Source organism: Lepidochelys olivacea, assembly GCF_965140295.1.
Source record: "Lepidochelys olivacea isolate rLepOli2 genome assembly, chromosome: 16".
In the NCBI taxonomy this organism is placed as follows: domain Eukaryota; kingdom Metazoa; phylum Chordata; order Testudines; family Cheloniidae; genus Lepidochelys; species Lepidochelys olivacea.
Genome location: NC_140426.1, coordinates 26,196,670 through 26,213,910, shown reverse-complemented (window position 1 = coordinate 26,213,910; position 17,241 = coordinate 26,196,670). Strand labels below are relative to the sequence as shown.

The 17,241-nt window shown below is 44.6% G+C and overlaps 1 protein-coding gene across 4 annotated transcripts in view; it reads right to left on the bottom strand.

Moving 5' to 3' along the window:
• The window catches only part of GAPVD1 (GTPase activating protein and VPS9 domains 1), a 63,540-nt gene extending 49,081 nt beyond the window's left edge, over window positions 1–14,459 (bottom strand). For all 4 annotated transcript variants that reach the window (XM_084649706.1, XM_084649707.1, XM_084649708.1 and 1 more), the window contains exon 1: window positions 14,379–14,459. In XM_084649706.1, coding sequence (XP_084505832.1) covers window positions 14,379–14,386 — 8 coding nt within the window. In that variant the 5' untranslated portion in view covers window positions 14,387–14,459. The remainder of the gene's footprint in view (window positions 1–14,378) is intronic.
• Between the last annotated feature and the right edge of the window lie 2,782 nt (window positions 14,460–17,241).

The following is a 17,241-nucleotide window of genomic DNA, read 5'->3' as shown; positions in this document are numbered from 1 at the left end:
TACCCACTACCTTTTATACAAGCAGATCACTTCCCATTCTTTGGAGGAAGCTCAGAGAGATAAAGCCACACATACATACTTTAAAAAAAAAAAAAAAAAGCTACCATGACTTGTCTGGGATATGAATAAGTGACTCTTTCCATCTCCTCCTCCCACAACCACAATGCCTGCAGCAGCCAGACCATCAAGGACTGGGCCTCTATTTACTTCCAGTAGGCTGGCTAACCTGAAGGGGAGAAAATAGGTTGAGAACCACTGCTGTAGACACTACACTTGTGTCCAGCTCTTTTGAGTCTTACAATGCCCATGAGAATTTTAAGCCACGACACTCAATCCCAGAATCCATGCAGACAAGAACCACCAGCAACAAGATGTATACTTGTCTTTAACTTTATGCACTCCTCTCCAACACTCCAAATTGTTATATTTGAAATGTCCTTACTATTGCACTTCGAGTTTTGTTTGCCCCATTGCAGTAATTAAAAGTTTGTGTGTATCTAGTCACTTAAGAAGATTAAACAAATGTATTTCCAAATACAAAGATATTTTTCCATTGGTTTCATTAAAACTGTTTTTTATTGTTATTTCCTAATAAAACAGTTTACAATGCATCCATTATGAGAAGTCATTTATTTTAACACAGAAAATCCTTTAAATAAAGCTGAAAATTCATAGGCTTTTACAATGCACATACGGAATGTTAAATTTCAATCAGCCACACAAAATACCCCAGTGCTCACAATGTCTGCATCCCAACACCTGCCCGCCCCCACCGTCCCATGGGCAACATCTTCAGGCATAAGATTCAAAACACAAACAAGAGGCATCCCAGACAGCATTCCCCTGGGTGTTTGTGTTCTCCATGGAACGTCTCGCTGGCTGCTTCAACCTTTGAGCAAGTCTCTAGACCTCAGCCTCCCACCCATCAGTAAGGCTTTCGCCCTCACAAATATTATGCAAAACAACATGCAGTTAGAATGGCTGAATCATTTTTTGCTTCTGCTTCCAAACTATATCATAAACAAATGTCTGCCTTTCAATGACCAAATGCACACTCAACTACTCAGGCAATAGTTAAAATGTTTCTTCCTTCTGTCCAAGCAGCCTGTGTATGGCTTCATTAGCCAAACTATCAAGGAATAAGCTGGGTCTCTTCAAACAACAGGACCAACCTCCACACCATTAATGTCCACAGTGCTCCTAAGCACAAACAGTTCTTTCTTCATAACTGAAATAGTACTGAGTTCTGAAAGATGCTAGCATCGTGGACCCTCTCAGTCCAACCTACATTTATGTCTGTAAACCTGCCACAGTGACACGAGTCCTTGGAGCACAATCGGCAAATATCCTTTTTGCATTATAAATTCTGTGCCCTCATAGTGGGAAGGAAAGGGGAATGATGGCACACGGCTTCCATCAATTGCCATAATATAGTTTGGGAACTTCATATGTGCCAATCCATCAATAATCTCCTGAGCATTACCCAGCTTTATGACCCAATTAGAGAGCACCTTAACAATGGTACAGGAGATCTGCATGAGAATGCCCCCAACAGCTGATCTCCCAAAGCCAAATGGATTGGCTACAGACTGGTACATTTGGGGTGGCCAGCTTCCAGACAGCAATGGCAACCCAATTCTCCACAAGTATGGGACACCACCTGTTGGTGCGCTATCACTGAAGCTCCAGGGTCAGATTTGCACAGATCTCACAAAAAGTAGCCCTCTCCATTCTGAAGTTCTCTCACCACTGCTGATCATCCCAGCTTTGCAGAATGATCCTTTCCTGACACTCCACACTGGTCTCCCAGGATCAGAAACAGAGCTGAACACCGTGTAAATGATCCAAGAGCCATTCCTCTTGTTTTAACAGCTCAGCAGCATCCTGTTCTTTTCCCTCATCCTGCTGCCACCAATGCACAGTATCCTCCTGCTACTGCATCGTCTGCTCCACAGCGTGACAGGCGAAGTCCAATGCTGAATTCATCCAGCTCTGAATGCTGTCACACAGACCAAGCACTCTTTTTGTACTCCTGCTTGTCACCATACCATTTATGGGTCCATGCTGACCGACAGCAATTCAAAAATGGCATGTGCCCATCCAGAAAGGAAGTATTGGGTGAAGACAGGAGAGAAAGGATTTTTTTTTTTAAATGAATCCACCTGGCTTCCCACAATTCCCAGTGAAAACAATCCCAGGATGCAGACTGCTGAGCAGTGAAGCAAAGGATCAAGGGATACTCCTGGAGAGCCATAGAATATCTGGGTTGGAAGGGACCTCAAGAGGTCATCTAGTCCAACCCCCTGCTGAAAGCAGGACCAATCCCCAATTTTTGCCCCAGATCCCTAAATGGCCCCCTCAAGGATTGAACTCACAACCCTGGGTTTAGCAGGCCAATGCTCAAACCACTGAGCGATCCCTCCCCCCTAGAATGCTATGCTCCGTTCACACAATGCAAACTGAAAATGGAACAGGGGTTCCACGTGCATACTATTGGTGCGACTTGCACACTGAGCCACCTGACATGCATCAGAAAAGCTTCAGTCTAAATCCCCTGTGGAGCCTCACTCTCGGAACTCCAGTAAATCATCCAACATACTGCAGCAAACATGACTTAGGAGATTTGGATTTGAAGATATGAATTCAAACTTTGCCAGCCACGGTTCTATAGGTGATCTAGCCATTCAAGAAAAACTTTTACAAGAAAGAAGATTCAATATACTTTACCCCCAAATCAGTCTGCTTTCTTATTTGTAGGATCATCATTGGTGGCTATGGAGAGGATTTGGATGGGGAAGTTTATTACTGAAGTAAGGCTTTACGGTGACATTGGTACATTTATACAGTCATTTGAAAATACAGGACAGGCTTAGATTAAAGACAGCAATTTAGGGTTAATTCTGATTATCAGAATAAAAGCACAGCATGTTTTTACTCCAAGAGTCCACAAAGAAGTGACTCCATATCAGGTGATGCTCAGAATCCAGATTAACACTCCCACACACATTTTTAATATCTTGACACACGAGTGCAATATATCTAAAAATAAGTTGACCAGTTAGAGTGCCACAACATGGCAGAACATATCAGGTTACCTCAATATAATCTTTTACAGAGTATTATGCTCTCAAGAGAAAAAAAATATTTATAAATATACAAATATTGTAGTTTCCCTAAGATACTACATTCATCAGCAGATGTCGGCATCAGACCAGCACCAGACCTGGCCTGTCAGGGCTTTGGATCCAACCAGTGGGATTGCCACAGGGGGGATGGGGTGGGGAGGGTTCCGCGCACAGCCCTCGCCTGCAAGCACCACCCATTGCAGCTCCCACTGGCTAGGAACGGGGAACTGTGGCCAATGGAAGCTTCAAGGGAGGTACCTGCAGGCAAGGGCAGTGGAGCCCTCTGCCTCCCTTCCCTCAGAGGCCACAGGGATGTGGTGCAGGCCACTTCCAGGAGTGGCACAAGGCCAGGGCAGGCAGGCAAGGAGCCTGTCTTAGCCCCACTGCCACCCTGGAGCTGCTCAAGGTAAGTGACACCGGGCCAGAGCCTGCACCCAACCCCCTGCCACACCCCTCTTGCACCTCAACCCCCTGCCCTGAGCCCCCAGCTGCACCCCAAGCTGCTGTCCCAAGCCCCCAACCTTGAGCCTCCTCTCACACTCCACACCCCTCCCTGCACCCCAACCCCCTGCCCTGAGCCCCCTCCCACTCCACACCACCTCCTGCACCCCAACCCCTTGGCCTGAGCCTCTTCCTACACACCACACTCCCTCCCACACCCTGCACTCCCTCCCGCACCCCAACGCCCTGCTCCAGCCCTACATTCATGGCCCTGCATGCAATTTCCCCACCCAAATGTGGCCCTTTTGCCAAAAAGTTTGCCCACCCCTGCTCTAGCATTATGGTTCCTGAAATGAACACACAAAAGAAGTGCAAAATGTCTGTCTCTTTGTGGTGGAAATTCAAACACAATAGAAGACCACTCAAGGTCGAGATGGGTGGGACTAAGGGCTCGTCTACACTAGAATCGCTACGGTGGCGCAGCTGCCCCCATGTAGCTGCGGCGCTGCTAGTGGAGACGTTCTATGCCGATGGGGGAGAGCTCTCCTGTCAGCACAATTACTCCACCTCTCCGAGCAGCAGCAGCTATGGTGACGGGTAAGCGTCTCCTTCCGACAAAGCGTTGTCCACTCCGGCGCTTAGGTTGGTATAACTTACATCACTCGGGAGTAACTTTTCCACACCCCTAAGTGACTTGAGTTATATCGAAGTAAGCACTAGTGCGTACAAACCTAAAGCTGTGAACTGGTGAGTCGGTTGCCAGTACATACAACTGTGTTGACAACAAGTTTTAATTAATTTGGGTTTTCACATAGTGCAGTCAATCTTATCTCATCTGGAAAACAGCTTTTATGGTTTTATAGTCCTCCATAAATTAAGCTGATTGGCCTGCTAACAACTGCTACTGAACTCTCAGCCTCTGGAAAAAGCACTGCTTCAATGAGAGGCACTGCTCCCACTCACTAGTTTTCAACAATGCTTCTAAAGTCATGTGGAAGTCTGGAGTAACAGGGCAAACTGACTGGAAACTAAAGATGAAGACTCAGGGCTTGTCTAAACTGGCAATTTACAGGGCTGCATCTTTCTCACTCAGGCGTGTGAAAAAACACCCCCCTGAGCGCAAGTTTCAGCCCTGTAAAGAGCTAGTGTAGACAGCGCACCAGCCCTGGGGGCCATGTCCCCAGTGCTGGTAGCTACGCCCCTCGTGGAGCTCGCTTTTTTAGAGCGATTCTGCTGCAACCACACAAGACACATTAAAGCGCTGCCATGGCACCACTTTAGCATTGCTAGTGTAGATTAGCCCTAAGATATAGCTTGTGAACCTTGGGTCTGGTCTACATCACAGAGTTAGCTCGACACAAGGCAGCTTAAGTCAACCTAACTAAGGAAGTCTTTACACTTAAATTTTGCTCCCACTGATGTAACTGCCCTGCTACTCCGACTTAATCATTCCACCTCCACGAGTCGCGTAGAGTCAAGGTCGATGTAGTTAGGTCAACACTTTGTCAGTGTAAACACTGCATTGTTTCCACCAACTGTTACTGGCTTTCAGGAGCCATCCCACAATGCCCCACACCGATAGTACAAACAATACAAATGCTGCTGGTGAGGAAGCACACCGCTGACCCAAGTAGCAAAGTGTAGACAGACCAAGTGATGTAATTACTGCAGCAGCTATATGCCGGCATAAGGTAGGTCAACAATTTTGTAGACATGTCCTTATGAAAGTAAAGGAATGCATCTGATAGGTATGGCATGTCGGAAGGCTTCAAACTACTGCATAAAGAAACGTTACTAAATACTGCAAGTGACCAAATTAACCAACTCCAATTCAGCAAAAAGAGAAGCACGTGAATAACAATGTCAATAAATGACTGTGCTCAGTCTCACTTTCACTGCTCTAAATACAAATATTAGGAATACAGCCTGCTCAAACACCCAATGTGATGTTTCACTCCCTATTCTTTATGAAAATATGCTTATGAAATGAATATGACATAACTGATATATACTTTATACAAGATGGCTCATGTAGGGTACCATTGGAAAGGTTATGATTTACTGAATGTGATTATCCAATGTGTGTGCCTGTATCATTTCTGTATCTGAAGTTAGGAATATTGACTATGTATCTGTATTTCATACATGTTACTTTGGGTCTCACCCCCAACTAGCCCTTCAGGTACAACAATGGAAAATCCAGACAGGGCTAATGGCCTATTAGCAAAGACAATGGACGTGAAAGAGCTTAGTCTTCCTGTGGATGCTCCAGACAGCCTACGAGTAATGGCTGCCACAGTCCTCCAGAGACTTGGTCTGAGTCACCTTGTACTGGATCCACCCCTTGGAATGCCAGTGTTCTTCCACTGGAAAACAAAGGGTTCCCACCATACACAAGAGCAATATAAGGCAGGGGAGTGACATCATCATGGTTCTCCTCTGCCTCCCCATCCAAAGAGACACTGAAAAACACCTGGAAGCAAGAACTGAACTGAGGGGAGAAGGGCTGAATCCAGGCTGACAGGGTGTCCAGACTGTGAGTGGAACTACCTGAAGTCTCAAGCTGCAGGCCAGTGTAGCTGCCTTTCAAGACTTTCTGTAATCTACCTGTGACAATATTTAGGGAAAGAAATTACTATTTGTAACCAATTTCTTTAATGAAACAAGCTTCGTATGTGTGTTTTGTTTGCTTAGTCATCTGCTTTGTTCTGTTTGCTAACTCTTTAACCAGTTAAAATTCACCTTTTGTAGTTAATAAACTTATTTCTTGTTTATCATATAACCTCATTTGTGCAATTCATAATTGGGGGGGGTAAGCAGCTATACATACCTTCCTCCACATTGAGGGAGGGGGTGGATTTCATAATATACCTTTGGGCCTGCACTCCAAGGGAGGTGGACACCTGAGTGCTGGGGCAAGTCCCTTAAGCTGAGGCTTCCCAGAGCTGATCTCAGTGTCTGTATCGTTCGGCAGTTGGGTGTGGCCCTGCCTGTGTGTATGCTGGAGGAGGCTTAATAGCCTGGCTCAGCAAGATAGGTAAAAAGGGGGCTCTGGCTGGCAGAACAGGCGGGTTCAGTGATATCCCAGCACATCAGGTGGCACCTTAAGGGGTCCAACCCGTCACACCCAGCTACTGTGAATACTTTAAAAAAAAAAAGAGACAAATCAAATAAAGTTCCTCCCTTCATACTTATCTAAAGAAATCATTATGAGCAAACAATTTTATGTCCTGTAACCTTCCTGTACTGGAGAGCAGTTCAATTCACTCCAGCATTCAGGACAAGAACTTTAAAGAATGTTCTTATTAACTTCTGTGGAATACAAAAGGTCATGATTGCCCAACTGTGTTAGCTTGTAAGTGCTCATGAAATCACGTTATGGTCCCAGACAAAGAAACTATCTACTTGAATAGGTGAAAGATTATTTACAGTTGTCCAAAGGACAAAAGTTTATAAAATCCAGATATTTAAATACCTTCTGTGACAAACAGAAGTTTAAATTCCATGTGGCTGCAAAAACAATAGAATTTAAGCGAATACCTGGATTTTTCATATTAAATTCCTGCTATCTCCATAATTTCAATGTAGATACGCTGAAGTGGTTTTTTGGTATTGCAGCTGTAAATTATCATGATTAATGTTAATAATATACAACACATCATGATGCTCTTGGATAGCATGAGCTGAAATATGTTTTGGCATACCTGACTGACATGACATTTGACAACTCTTGTCACAACATAAGAAAAAGGGGATATGGTGCTTAGATACCAAGGTGATAAATGCCTAGGACAGACAGATAAAAAGCAATAAAATCCTAAAAACCACTATATTGAATTAGATGACTGAAAATTTAACCAATGCTTACTAAGAAATACGTCTGATTTTGTATTGCAATGTAAAGAAACAACCAGCTCTATAAAATATTTCTGTGCTTCACTAAAATAAGGCGTTAAACAAAATTCATAAGGATTATTTACCAAAGTGGTAAAGATCATTAGTAAGTTATAGTTTTCCTTTTCTTCTCTCTTGGAACATTTCTTGCTTCAGGTTATTTTTTTAGCATGGAGCCCACACAGGATTCAGCTTCCATAGCAAGTTTGGACAGGTCAAATCTAGGCAGGGCAAACCAAGACAAAATTGAACCATTCCATCAAACTGAAAAATATCTCCTAAGCAAGCTTGCTTGGTTTCCCTGCAAATTTGTCCCACATGAAAACATAAAATGTTTCCTGTGTCATTAACATTTACAGTAACAGCTAAAAAGCAACCGAATTTGGATTTAAATAAATGGTATGTGTCTCAAAGAGTTAGCTAAAAAGTTAAAAGCTGAAAATTTCATTTGTAAACAAAAGACAGCTAAATAAATTATATGAACTGAGTTCTAAACTTTAAAAACCAGCATCTCAAATTTTCAAACCTCTTCTTCAACAACAGACTAACCCAACTTTGCATTATAAATTTACCTGTGCCCACTGGCTTCACTGCAACACTTAACGTATTGTCTATTCAACAGGATTACTATTCCTGGGCACAATTTAGCACAACTAGTATCAGAATATAGTGGTGTTTGTAATCAAGTGTGTCCACATTAGCGTGGTAAAACAAAAAACTACCTGGTGACCTTTCGCATACATTTCCTATAGGCAAAAAGGCAAATGTCTTCCTCCTTTACCAACCACACACTACATTTTTAGTTTAGTTTCATCACCCTACCTCAGGAGTTTTTTTTTTTTTTGGTTGGTTTTTTTTAAAGTGAGAGAGAGACAACAACATATCTATCTAAACAATGTTTTAAAATCCAGAAAGCATACTTTCTTTAACAGAAGGCTAAATGTCTATACATGGTGCTTACATTCACATCTATCTCCAAGGTTTTTCTTACAGAATAGATGCTTGGTTTTTCCAAAGTATTGTCTTCGGTGGAAGCCTCAACCCATCTTGAAATCTAGGCTAATAATAATTTATAGTTTAAACTCTGAGGTGGGATTTTTTTTGTGCGAGGTAGGAAGTCCCTTAATTTTCAAAAAAAGGAGTATTTGTGGCACCTTAGAGACTAACCAATTTATTTGAGCATAAGCTTTCGTGAGCTACAGCTCACTTCATCGGATGCATGTAGCTCTCAAAAGCTTATGCTCAAATAAATTGGTTAGTCTCTAAGGTGCCACAAGTCCTCCTTTTCTTTTTGCGAATACAGACTAACACGGCTGCTACTCTGAAACCTTAATTTTCAGGATCCCTTTACAGAGTACATCGATCATTTGATGGATGGACTTATACAGTGTAACACTATGTCTACACTGCACACCTTTTACGGCGGCATGTAAATACATACACTGTTTGCCCCCCATGAAGTGGATAAACACCAGTGTAGATAGGGAGGCACTGCTTGGGCAAATAAAGGTATGCCTGAAGACTGTGGGTATATACCCTACAGGATTCTCTGCAGCCCAAGCAGTACCTCCCACATCTACACTATTTTTAACAGCTGCCTCCAGCTGACGGAGCCTTTCATTGACATGGGTAATAGCTACACTCTCTTGTGTGGATGCAACTTGCTTTTCATTGCTGCATGTTTCTACACTAACCCTACCCACTGCTGACACTGAGGGGCAGTGTAGACATAGCCATTTTTTCAGATGACTCATTTTGTGCTGCAAAAACTAAGAAGTGAGGGTATTACTAGAAAATGATCATTAACCCAATAGCTTGAACATTCTTACTTAAGGCATTGTCTCTCTTCTTATGCCATCCTACCACACTTGCAACAGCAAATATGCACAAGTTGGAATCCCTTGGATTTAAGAGAAAGGAGGCTGCCAATAGGTTGTTTTCCATGAGCAGCTTGCAACCTCCTCTCCCTGGTCCAAAGCATCCCAGGTCTGTTGAGCATCAAGGCACACTGCAGAGCATACCTATTTGCCAAGACCTCTGGAGTAAGAGGAACTTGATGGGGGTTAAGGATGGTGTGATGGTTGGGAATTCAGGGTTATTAGTTGCTAGCATTATCTGCCTCTAATTTATGTCAAACGCACCTACTGTTTTAAGAATGGCATCTTTTTATATTTCATGATGTCATCACACACAAACAGGTAGTTGTGGGGAATTAGTCCCTTTCTCCAAACATTTTTTTTACTTATTAATAAATAAATAGTATCTGCGAAATGTAAACAAACAGCATGAAGGCTTTAGGTTTGATAACAGTTAAAAACAGATAAACTTAAGATTGTCTATATTTACAAGAGGAGACACAAACTTTCAGACTCCACAATTGCTAGCTTAATCCCAGAGGATCACTTTCACCTACTCAAAAAACCAAAAAGAATAAAAAACTCACTTCAAAACCACATTTGTAAACATACCATTTTCACGGGTTACTTAAATTTACAGAGAAAAACAAAAGTTCACAAGAAATATTTGACAAGGGGAAAGCAGGTGAACTTTTAGACAAACATTACAAAACTGTTTACTGAAACCACATCAAACTTTATAACTCTGAATACCACATGCCACTACATTTAATTTTTTCATGACATAAGCAAAAAACAAACAAAAAACACTACAATTGTCTGTTTCTTAAGTAATAACAAAGACAAGAGATGCTAAAAATGGCCATTAATAAAGGGTCAGCAATATCTTCATTAATAATATATTTCTAATGTGTATACATGATTATATTTTAGGACATTTTACTAAGTGACGCTCTCCCCAAAAAATATAAGAGATTGGGAGGGTCTTAAAGTTATGAAGCAAAGAAGGGCTTATTTCACATTAGCAGGACTCAGCATCTGCTGGAAAGAGAAACTATATTTATATACAATCTCTTTAAAAGTGTGTATTTGCAAATAGGCTGTATATAACAAAATGTTAAAATAATTTTTCATATTAGGAAGGTTGTTTTCATGTCATGCAAATTTAGGTCCCTATCCTGTAAGCTATTTTGCATGGGTGGCCACTGAAGTCAGTGCAGCTCTATGCGAGCACTGGGGTCTGCTCACGTGGAACAGCATGTTCACTGTGAATTAATGTGACTATATCCTCAGACACACACAATAAAAGCGATCTATTTTCCCAGCAATGTTGTGAAGATTAACCCCTGTAACGGGATTGGCACCCACCGCAAGTGCCCTCTTCTGGTTGGGCACGTCTGTGTTCTTTAGTGCTGGTGACCCCTTTTGGTGGTTCTCAGGCGGGTTTGTCAGCGACACAGTGCTCCAGCTGAGTCACACTGTCTGCATATTAACCAGCACAAACCCCTTTCGGATATATGGTCCACTGGGGCCAATCTCAGTACCCCTCTGGTCGTGTCTCTCTCTCTCTAGCCATCCCTGGGCTTTGGTCTTTAAGTAGCCCAGCCCTGGTATGGGGCTATATCGCCAGGGCTTCCTCCCTGGAGACACTATCTTCCAGTAGCCCTCCCCAGGCCGAGTTCTTACTCATTCCTAGCAACCAACCAACCAGGAGCTCCCTCAATGCTCCCTCGGTCCCTGCTAGCAAACTGTCCGTGGCCCTGCAGCTCTTCCAGGCTGCCAGGCCTGCAGTTCTTTCTTGGAGGACCTCTTCACTGCTCTTTCCCTGCGATGGATGTGGCAGAACCCTGAGGCCTCCAGCAGGGGGTCTTTGGGCCCAGTCCACTACATCACAAACCCCTTTGAGAGTTTTGTATTGCATTTTGAGAATTGGAAGTAAACGGTGATTTAAAATATCCAATTAGGCTGAAACATTTAAGGACTATGAAATAGGAAAATAAAAGTATTGTGACAGACCCAGTTTCTACTGTACAAGGCTAAGTATTAAAAATGTTGAATTATGAGATCTTCTTGAAGAGGTTTGTAACTTGGAACAGGAAGATGTACAAATGAGTACCATCCTGCAGTCCTACCAGGATGCCGGGCACAAAGCAGGGAGATCTTAAGCGGGCAAGGTTTCTTTAAGAAAGCATTCAGTGAGGGACGAGTTCTGATGCAGGCTTCACATTAAAATTAGTAAGAAAGCCCGTAATGATATAAAGAGGTACAGGTTGAATCAGGAGTCCCCTTTAAGGAGACTGATGTAGGCAGACTGGCTAGACAGATAGGCAGTTGTCACAGTCTGATTAAAGAAGATGCAGATAAGGGGGAGCGTCAAACAGATTCTCACGCTTTGTCTACACTGGACTTTTGTCAGTATAACTTTTGTCCTCCAGAGGTGTGAAAAAAAACCACACCCCTTCCCCCGAACAACAAAAGTTTTACCGACGAAAAGCACCAGTGTGAACAGTGCTTTGTCGGCGGCAGAGCTCTCTCCTGCCGACAAAGAGGCTACACTGCGCATCTTTTAGGGGCATGGCTGTAGCATAAGAATGATCATATTGGATAGACCAAAGGTCCATCTAGCCCAGTATTCTGTCTTCCGATAGTGGTCAATGCCAGGTGCCCAGGAGGGAATGAACAGAAGAGGTAATCATCAAGTGATCCAATCCCCGTCACTCATTCCCAGCTTCTGGCAAACAGAGGTTAGGGATATCATCCCTGTCCATCCTGGCCAATAGCCATTGATTATCTAGTTCTTTTTTGAACTCTGTTATAGTCTTGGCCTTCACAACATCCTCTGGCAAAGAGTTCCACAGGTTGACTGTGCATTGTGTGAAAACAACACTTCATTTTGTTTGTTTTAAATCTGCTGCCTGTTAATTTCATTTGGTGACCCCTAATTCTTGTGTTATGAGAAGGAGTATGTAACACTTCCTTATTTACTGTCTCCACATCAGTCATGATTTTATGACCTCTATCATATCCCCCTTAGTCGTCTCTTTTCCAAGCTGAAAAGTCCCAGTCTTATTAATCTCTCCTCATATGGCAGCCGTTCCATACCCCTAATGATTTTTGTTGCCCTTTTCTGAACCTTTTCCAATATATCTTTTTTGAGATGGGGCAACCACATTTGCACTCAGTATTCAAGATGTGGGCGTACCATGGATTTATATAGAGGCAATATGATATTTTCTGTCTTATCTATCTTAATGATTCCCAACATTCTGTTCGCTTTTTTGACTGCCCCTGCACATTTAGTGGATGTTTTTCAGAGAACTATTCACAATGACTCCAAGATCTCTTTCTTAAATGGTAATAGCTAATTTCGACCCCATCATTTAGCTGTGTCGCTAAAAGGTGCATAATGTAGACATAGCCTCGGACTCCATCAAAATACGACTGGGCAGTCTTTTCCCAAGGTACTTTTTGACAATAACACATTTATGACACATGAGCTTGATATCTAGCACATTTGTACAGTTAGAAGAAATCACTGTCATTGTTAGAGAGCATGTCTCACAGAAAACTTTGAAAAACATGCTATTTAGAAACAAATTTGTCTCTCTGTCCCATTCTTTAAGAATTAGGATGGCTGTCATAAGAATTCACCTATTTATTTCCCATCTGAAGTCTCTAGAAATGACTGGTACTAAAACCAAAGATGAAGTGAAAACTAATTTCAATTAGGGAACAGAAAAACTCTCAGGACTCTGCCATATTTTCATACAAAGAAAGTAATAAAAAGATCAAATAAATAATGAAAATGGGATGTGTAAAAATATGCCTAGACAGAATATTTTAAAGTTCTCCGTGAAGGAACAGCAGTTTACAATGTACAAGTCTCTTTTCTGAAGACTCCTGTCCATCTTCTTACCTAGTATACTGAGGTTCACTCTCAAAAACTTTCATACTTGTAGCATAATTAATTCATTCCCTATCATCTTCAGATGGTCTCTCTCACACATAGCAGGCCACAGTTTCATCCATCAAGAGGAAAAAGTGACCAATCCCTGTTAGTAAACAAAGGCTCATATGTTCAGTTATAAAGATCAGCAATTTTAACAGTGCCGTTTTCCTTAATGCCATAAAAGCTGGTCCTATAAAGAAGAATTCAATATCATGACTTAGCAAAGAATAAAGCATTCCATTCGAGCTGGTACATTCCATCAGTAACCAAGAGGTGGGAAAGTCAGGATACTCTTCCACCTAAAGCTTCTTAGTCCATGAATATATCCAAAACTTCTCTAGTAAAAGCTACCCAAATTCATTCTACAGCCCCTTGGTACTGCCACAGCGACTTAGCTCAGACAGGGCTATGGTCCCGCAGTTCTTCTCTTTGGAATGCCCTGGGAGGGGAAGACTCATTCCTACTTCCAGGACTGCAGTTTGCTAGAGATTGACAGGCCAGGGAACAATGGCTCCGGGGAAGGCAAGAAGTCAAACGGGACCTTGAATGGTTCTGCACCGCAAATGCTGAACGTGTCTGAGAAGCTACATTCATCTGCCTAGACACAAGAGCAGCTCCTAAGATTGAATCGGACACACGCCCCAGCAAATACGTCCCGCTATCGCTCCTGTGTTCCCCTCCCTCTTCCCCCCGCGGCCCCAGGGCGCGGCTCTCCCCAGCACCCCCGGCCCTGCGCGGAAGGGGCGAGCTGCTCTGCCGCGGGGGCCCGCAGCGGGCGGGCGGCCGGGAGACGGGCTTGGCTGAGGGCACTGGACCGGCACCACAGCCCCGGGGCCCGTGACCTTGGGCCCCCCGCCCCCTTCCCAGGCGCGCGGGGGGGCCGCCGACGCGCCCCCACCCCCCCCTCCGCGGGGCAGGCGCCGAGCCCGGCGCGGGGCCGCAGGCCGCCGGCCCAGGGAGTGGCGGCGAAGAGCAGGCAGCGGCCCGCGGCCCCGGCGCCGCCCCAGCAGGGGGCGCGAGGACTCGGCCCCCGGCCCCAGGGCTCGCCCGGCCCCAGGGCTCCCCCGCGCCGGGGCCGGGGCCGGCAGCCGCCGGAGGGGGAGGGGGCCCAACCTCTGCATGTGCAGCCGCCTCCAGCCGCCGCTCCACCGAGACCCCGCCGCGGCTCGCGTCCGTCTCCCTCAGCGAGAGCGAGCAGGCCCGTCACTGCGCATGCGGCGTGGGGCGCCGGGCCTTCTGGGAGCTGTAGTTCCAGGAGGGGGGCGGCGGGGCGGGGCGGGGCCGGGGAGGAGCGAGGCGAGGGGGACGACCTCGGGCTGCCCTGGGGGGACACGGGCATAGGGCGCGCCGGCGGGAGGGCGGCCCGGCACGGAGCCCCAGCGTGCCTTCGCCCGCAGGCACGGGCGGGCAGGCGGTCTGCGCTGTATTTCTGATTTTAATGCTTTGGATTACTGTATGGCCTGGGCTGCAGGTGCTGGGCCTGCCAAGCGTACTAAACTACATAAAGCTCTTGCTTGCATAAGGAGCATGTATTATGTTACTTTTATTGTTTATTCCTATTAGTACCTAGAGGCCAGGGCCCTTTTGTGCTGGTCAGTGTGCCCCCATTTAGAAAAAGGACAGCCCCTGTCCCAAAGAGCTTGCAATCTAAGTGTAAAACTAGAGAAAGCAGGTGAGTAAAACACACTGGCGGGGGAAGCTCAAGGGACCAAATTGTACTGGTCACCATCAAAAACAATGGTCATTGGCAAACCCTCTACTTAGCCACGACTGATTTTTTTGTAGGCACCACAAAAGAAGAGAGTTGTTTAAGTCAAATTTGTACCCTCTGACAAACGCCTCATAAAGGTGCCTGCCTGAGACATATACCTTTGTATCTGTTACTATTCTGATTTTGTAACCATCAGTTCAGGATTTCAATTTCAACTTTTTATTGGACTCCTCATAAATGTAATTAAATATAAAGACTGGGTGTCTCAAATGAGATCATAAATGTATGAAGTAAAAACAGCAAAAGAAGCTGTAAGTCAGCCAACACGGACAACACCCTGCTCAACTAACAACACTGTCTCAGGATGAAATTGTCCTCAAGTAAGCTTTGAATGCTAGAGCTGAATTTGGTACAGTTCCTATGTTTAGCAGAAGTGTGGCATCTTGTTCTCTAATTCAGATTTGTAAAGAGAAAGGGATTTCTGCTTTTGAAAGTGCAAAGTTGCTGTAGATCCTTGAGACTACATATTTCCTCTTTTTGAAGAACTAATTATATCATAGTCTAGGTTCAAAACACATATGTTTGCTCATAAAAGATGCAACTAACCTCTGTCCCTGGCCTGAAAGGGGCAGGGAGACTTAAGAGGTTGTAGGCTCACTGCTGATTTTCAGAAGTGCTGAGTACCTTAGTTCCCACAATCCCATTGCAGCCAATAAGAGATCTGGGTGCTCAACACCTCTGAAATTAAGGCCATTAGCCACTAAGGTGGTGTAGCATGGGTGTAGAATCATAGAATATCAGGGTTGGAAGGGACCTCAAGAGATGATCTAGTCCAACCCCCTGCTCAAAGCAGGACCAACCCCAACTAAATCATCCCAACCAGGGCTTTGTCAAGTCTGACCTTAAAAACCTCAAAGGAAGGAGATTCCACCACCTCCCTAGGTAACCCATTCTAGTGCTTCACCACATTCCTAGTGAAAAGGTTTTTCCTAATATACAACCTAAACCTCCTCCACTGCAACTTGAGACCATTACTCCTTGTCCTATCATCTGGTACCACTGAGAACAGTCTAGATCCATTCTCTTTGGAACCCCCTTTCAGGTAGTTGAAAGCAGCTATCAAATCCCCCCTCATTCTTCTCTTCTGCAGATTAAATAATCCCAGTTCAATCAGCCTCTCCTTGTAAGTCATGTGCTCCAGCCCCCTAATCATTTTTGTTGCCCTCTGCTGGACTCTTTCCAATTTTTCCACATCCTTCTAGTAGCATGGGGCCCAAAGGTGGACACAGTACTCCAGATGAGGCCTCAACAGTGCCGAATAGAGGGGAACGATCACGTCCCTCGATCTGCTGGCAATGCCCCTACTTATACAGCTCAAAATGCCATTACCCTTCTTGGCAACAAGGGCACACTGTTGACCCACATCCAGCTTCTCATCCACCATAACCCCTATGTTCTTTTCTGCAGAACTGCTGCCTAGCCACTTGGTCCCTAGTCTGTAGCGGTGCATGGGATTCTTCCGTCCTAAGTGCAGGACTCTGCACTTGTCCTTGTTGAACCTCATCAGATTTCTTTTGGCCCAATCCTCTAATTTGTCTAGGTCCCTCTGTATCCTATCCCTACCCTCCAGCATATCTACCACTCCTCCCAGTTTCGTGTCATCTGCAAACTTACTGAGGGTGCAATCCACACCATCCTCCAGATCATTAATGAAGATATTGAACAAAACCGGCACCAGGACTGACCCTTGGGGCACTCCACTTGATACTGGCTGTCAACTCGACATGGAGCCATTGATCACTACCCGTTGAGCCCGACGATCTAGCCAGCTTTCTATCCACCTTATAGTCCATTCATCCAGCCCATACTTCTTTAACTTGCTGGCAAGAATACTGTGGGAGACCGTGTCAAAAGCTTTGCTAAAATCAAGGAATAACACGTCCACTGCTTTCCCCTCATCCACAGAGCCAGTTATCTCATCATAGAAGGCAATTAGGTTAGTCAGGCATGACTTGCCCTTGGTGAATCCATGCTGACTGTTCCTGATCACTTTCCTCTCCACGGAGTGCTTCAGAATTGATTCCTTGAGGACCTGCTCCATGATTTTTCCAGGGACTGGGGTGAGGCTGACTGGCTTCTAGTTCCCTGGATCCTCCTTCTTCCCTTTTTTAAAGATGGGCACTACATTAGCCTTTTTCCAGTCATCCGGAATCTCGCCTGATCGCCATGAGTTTTCAAAGATAATTGCCCATGGCTCTGCAATCA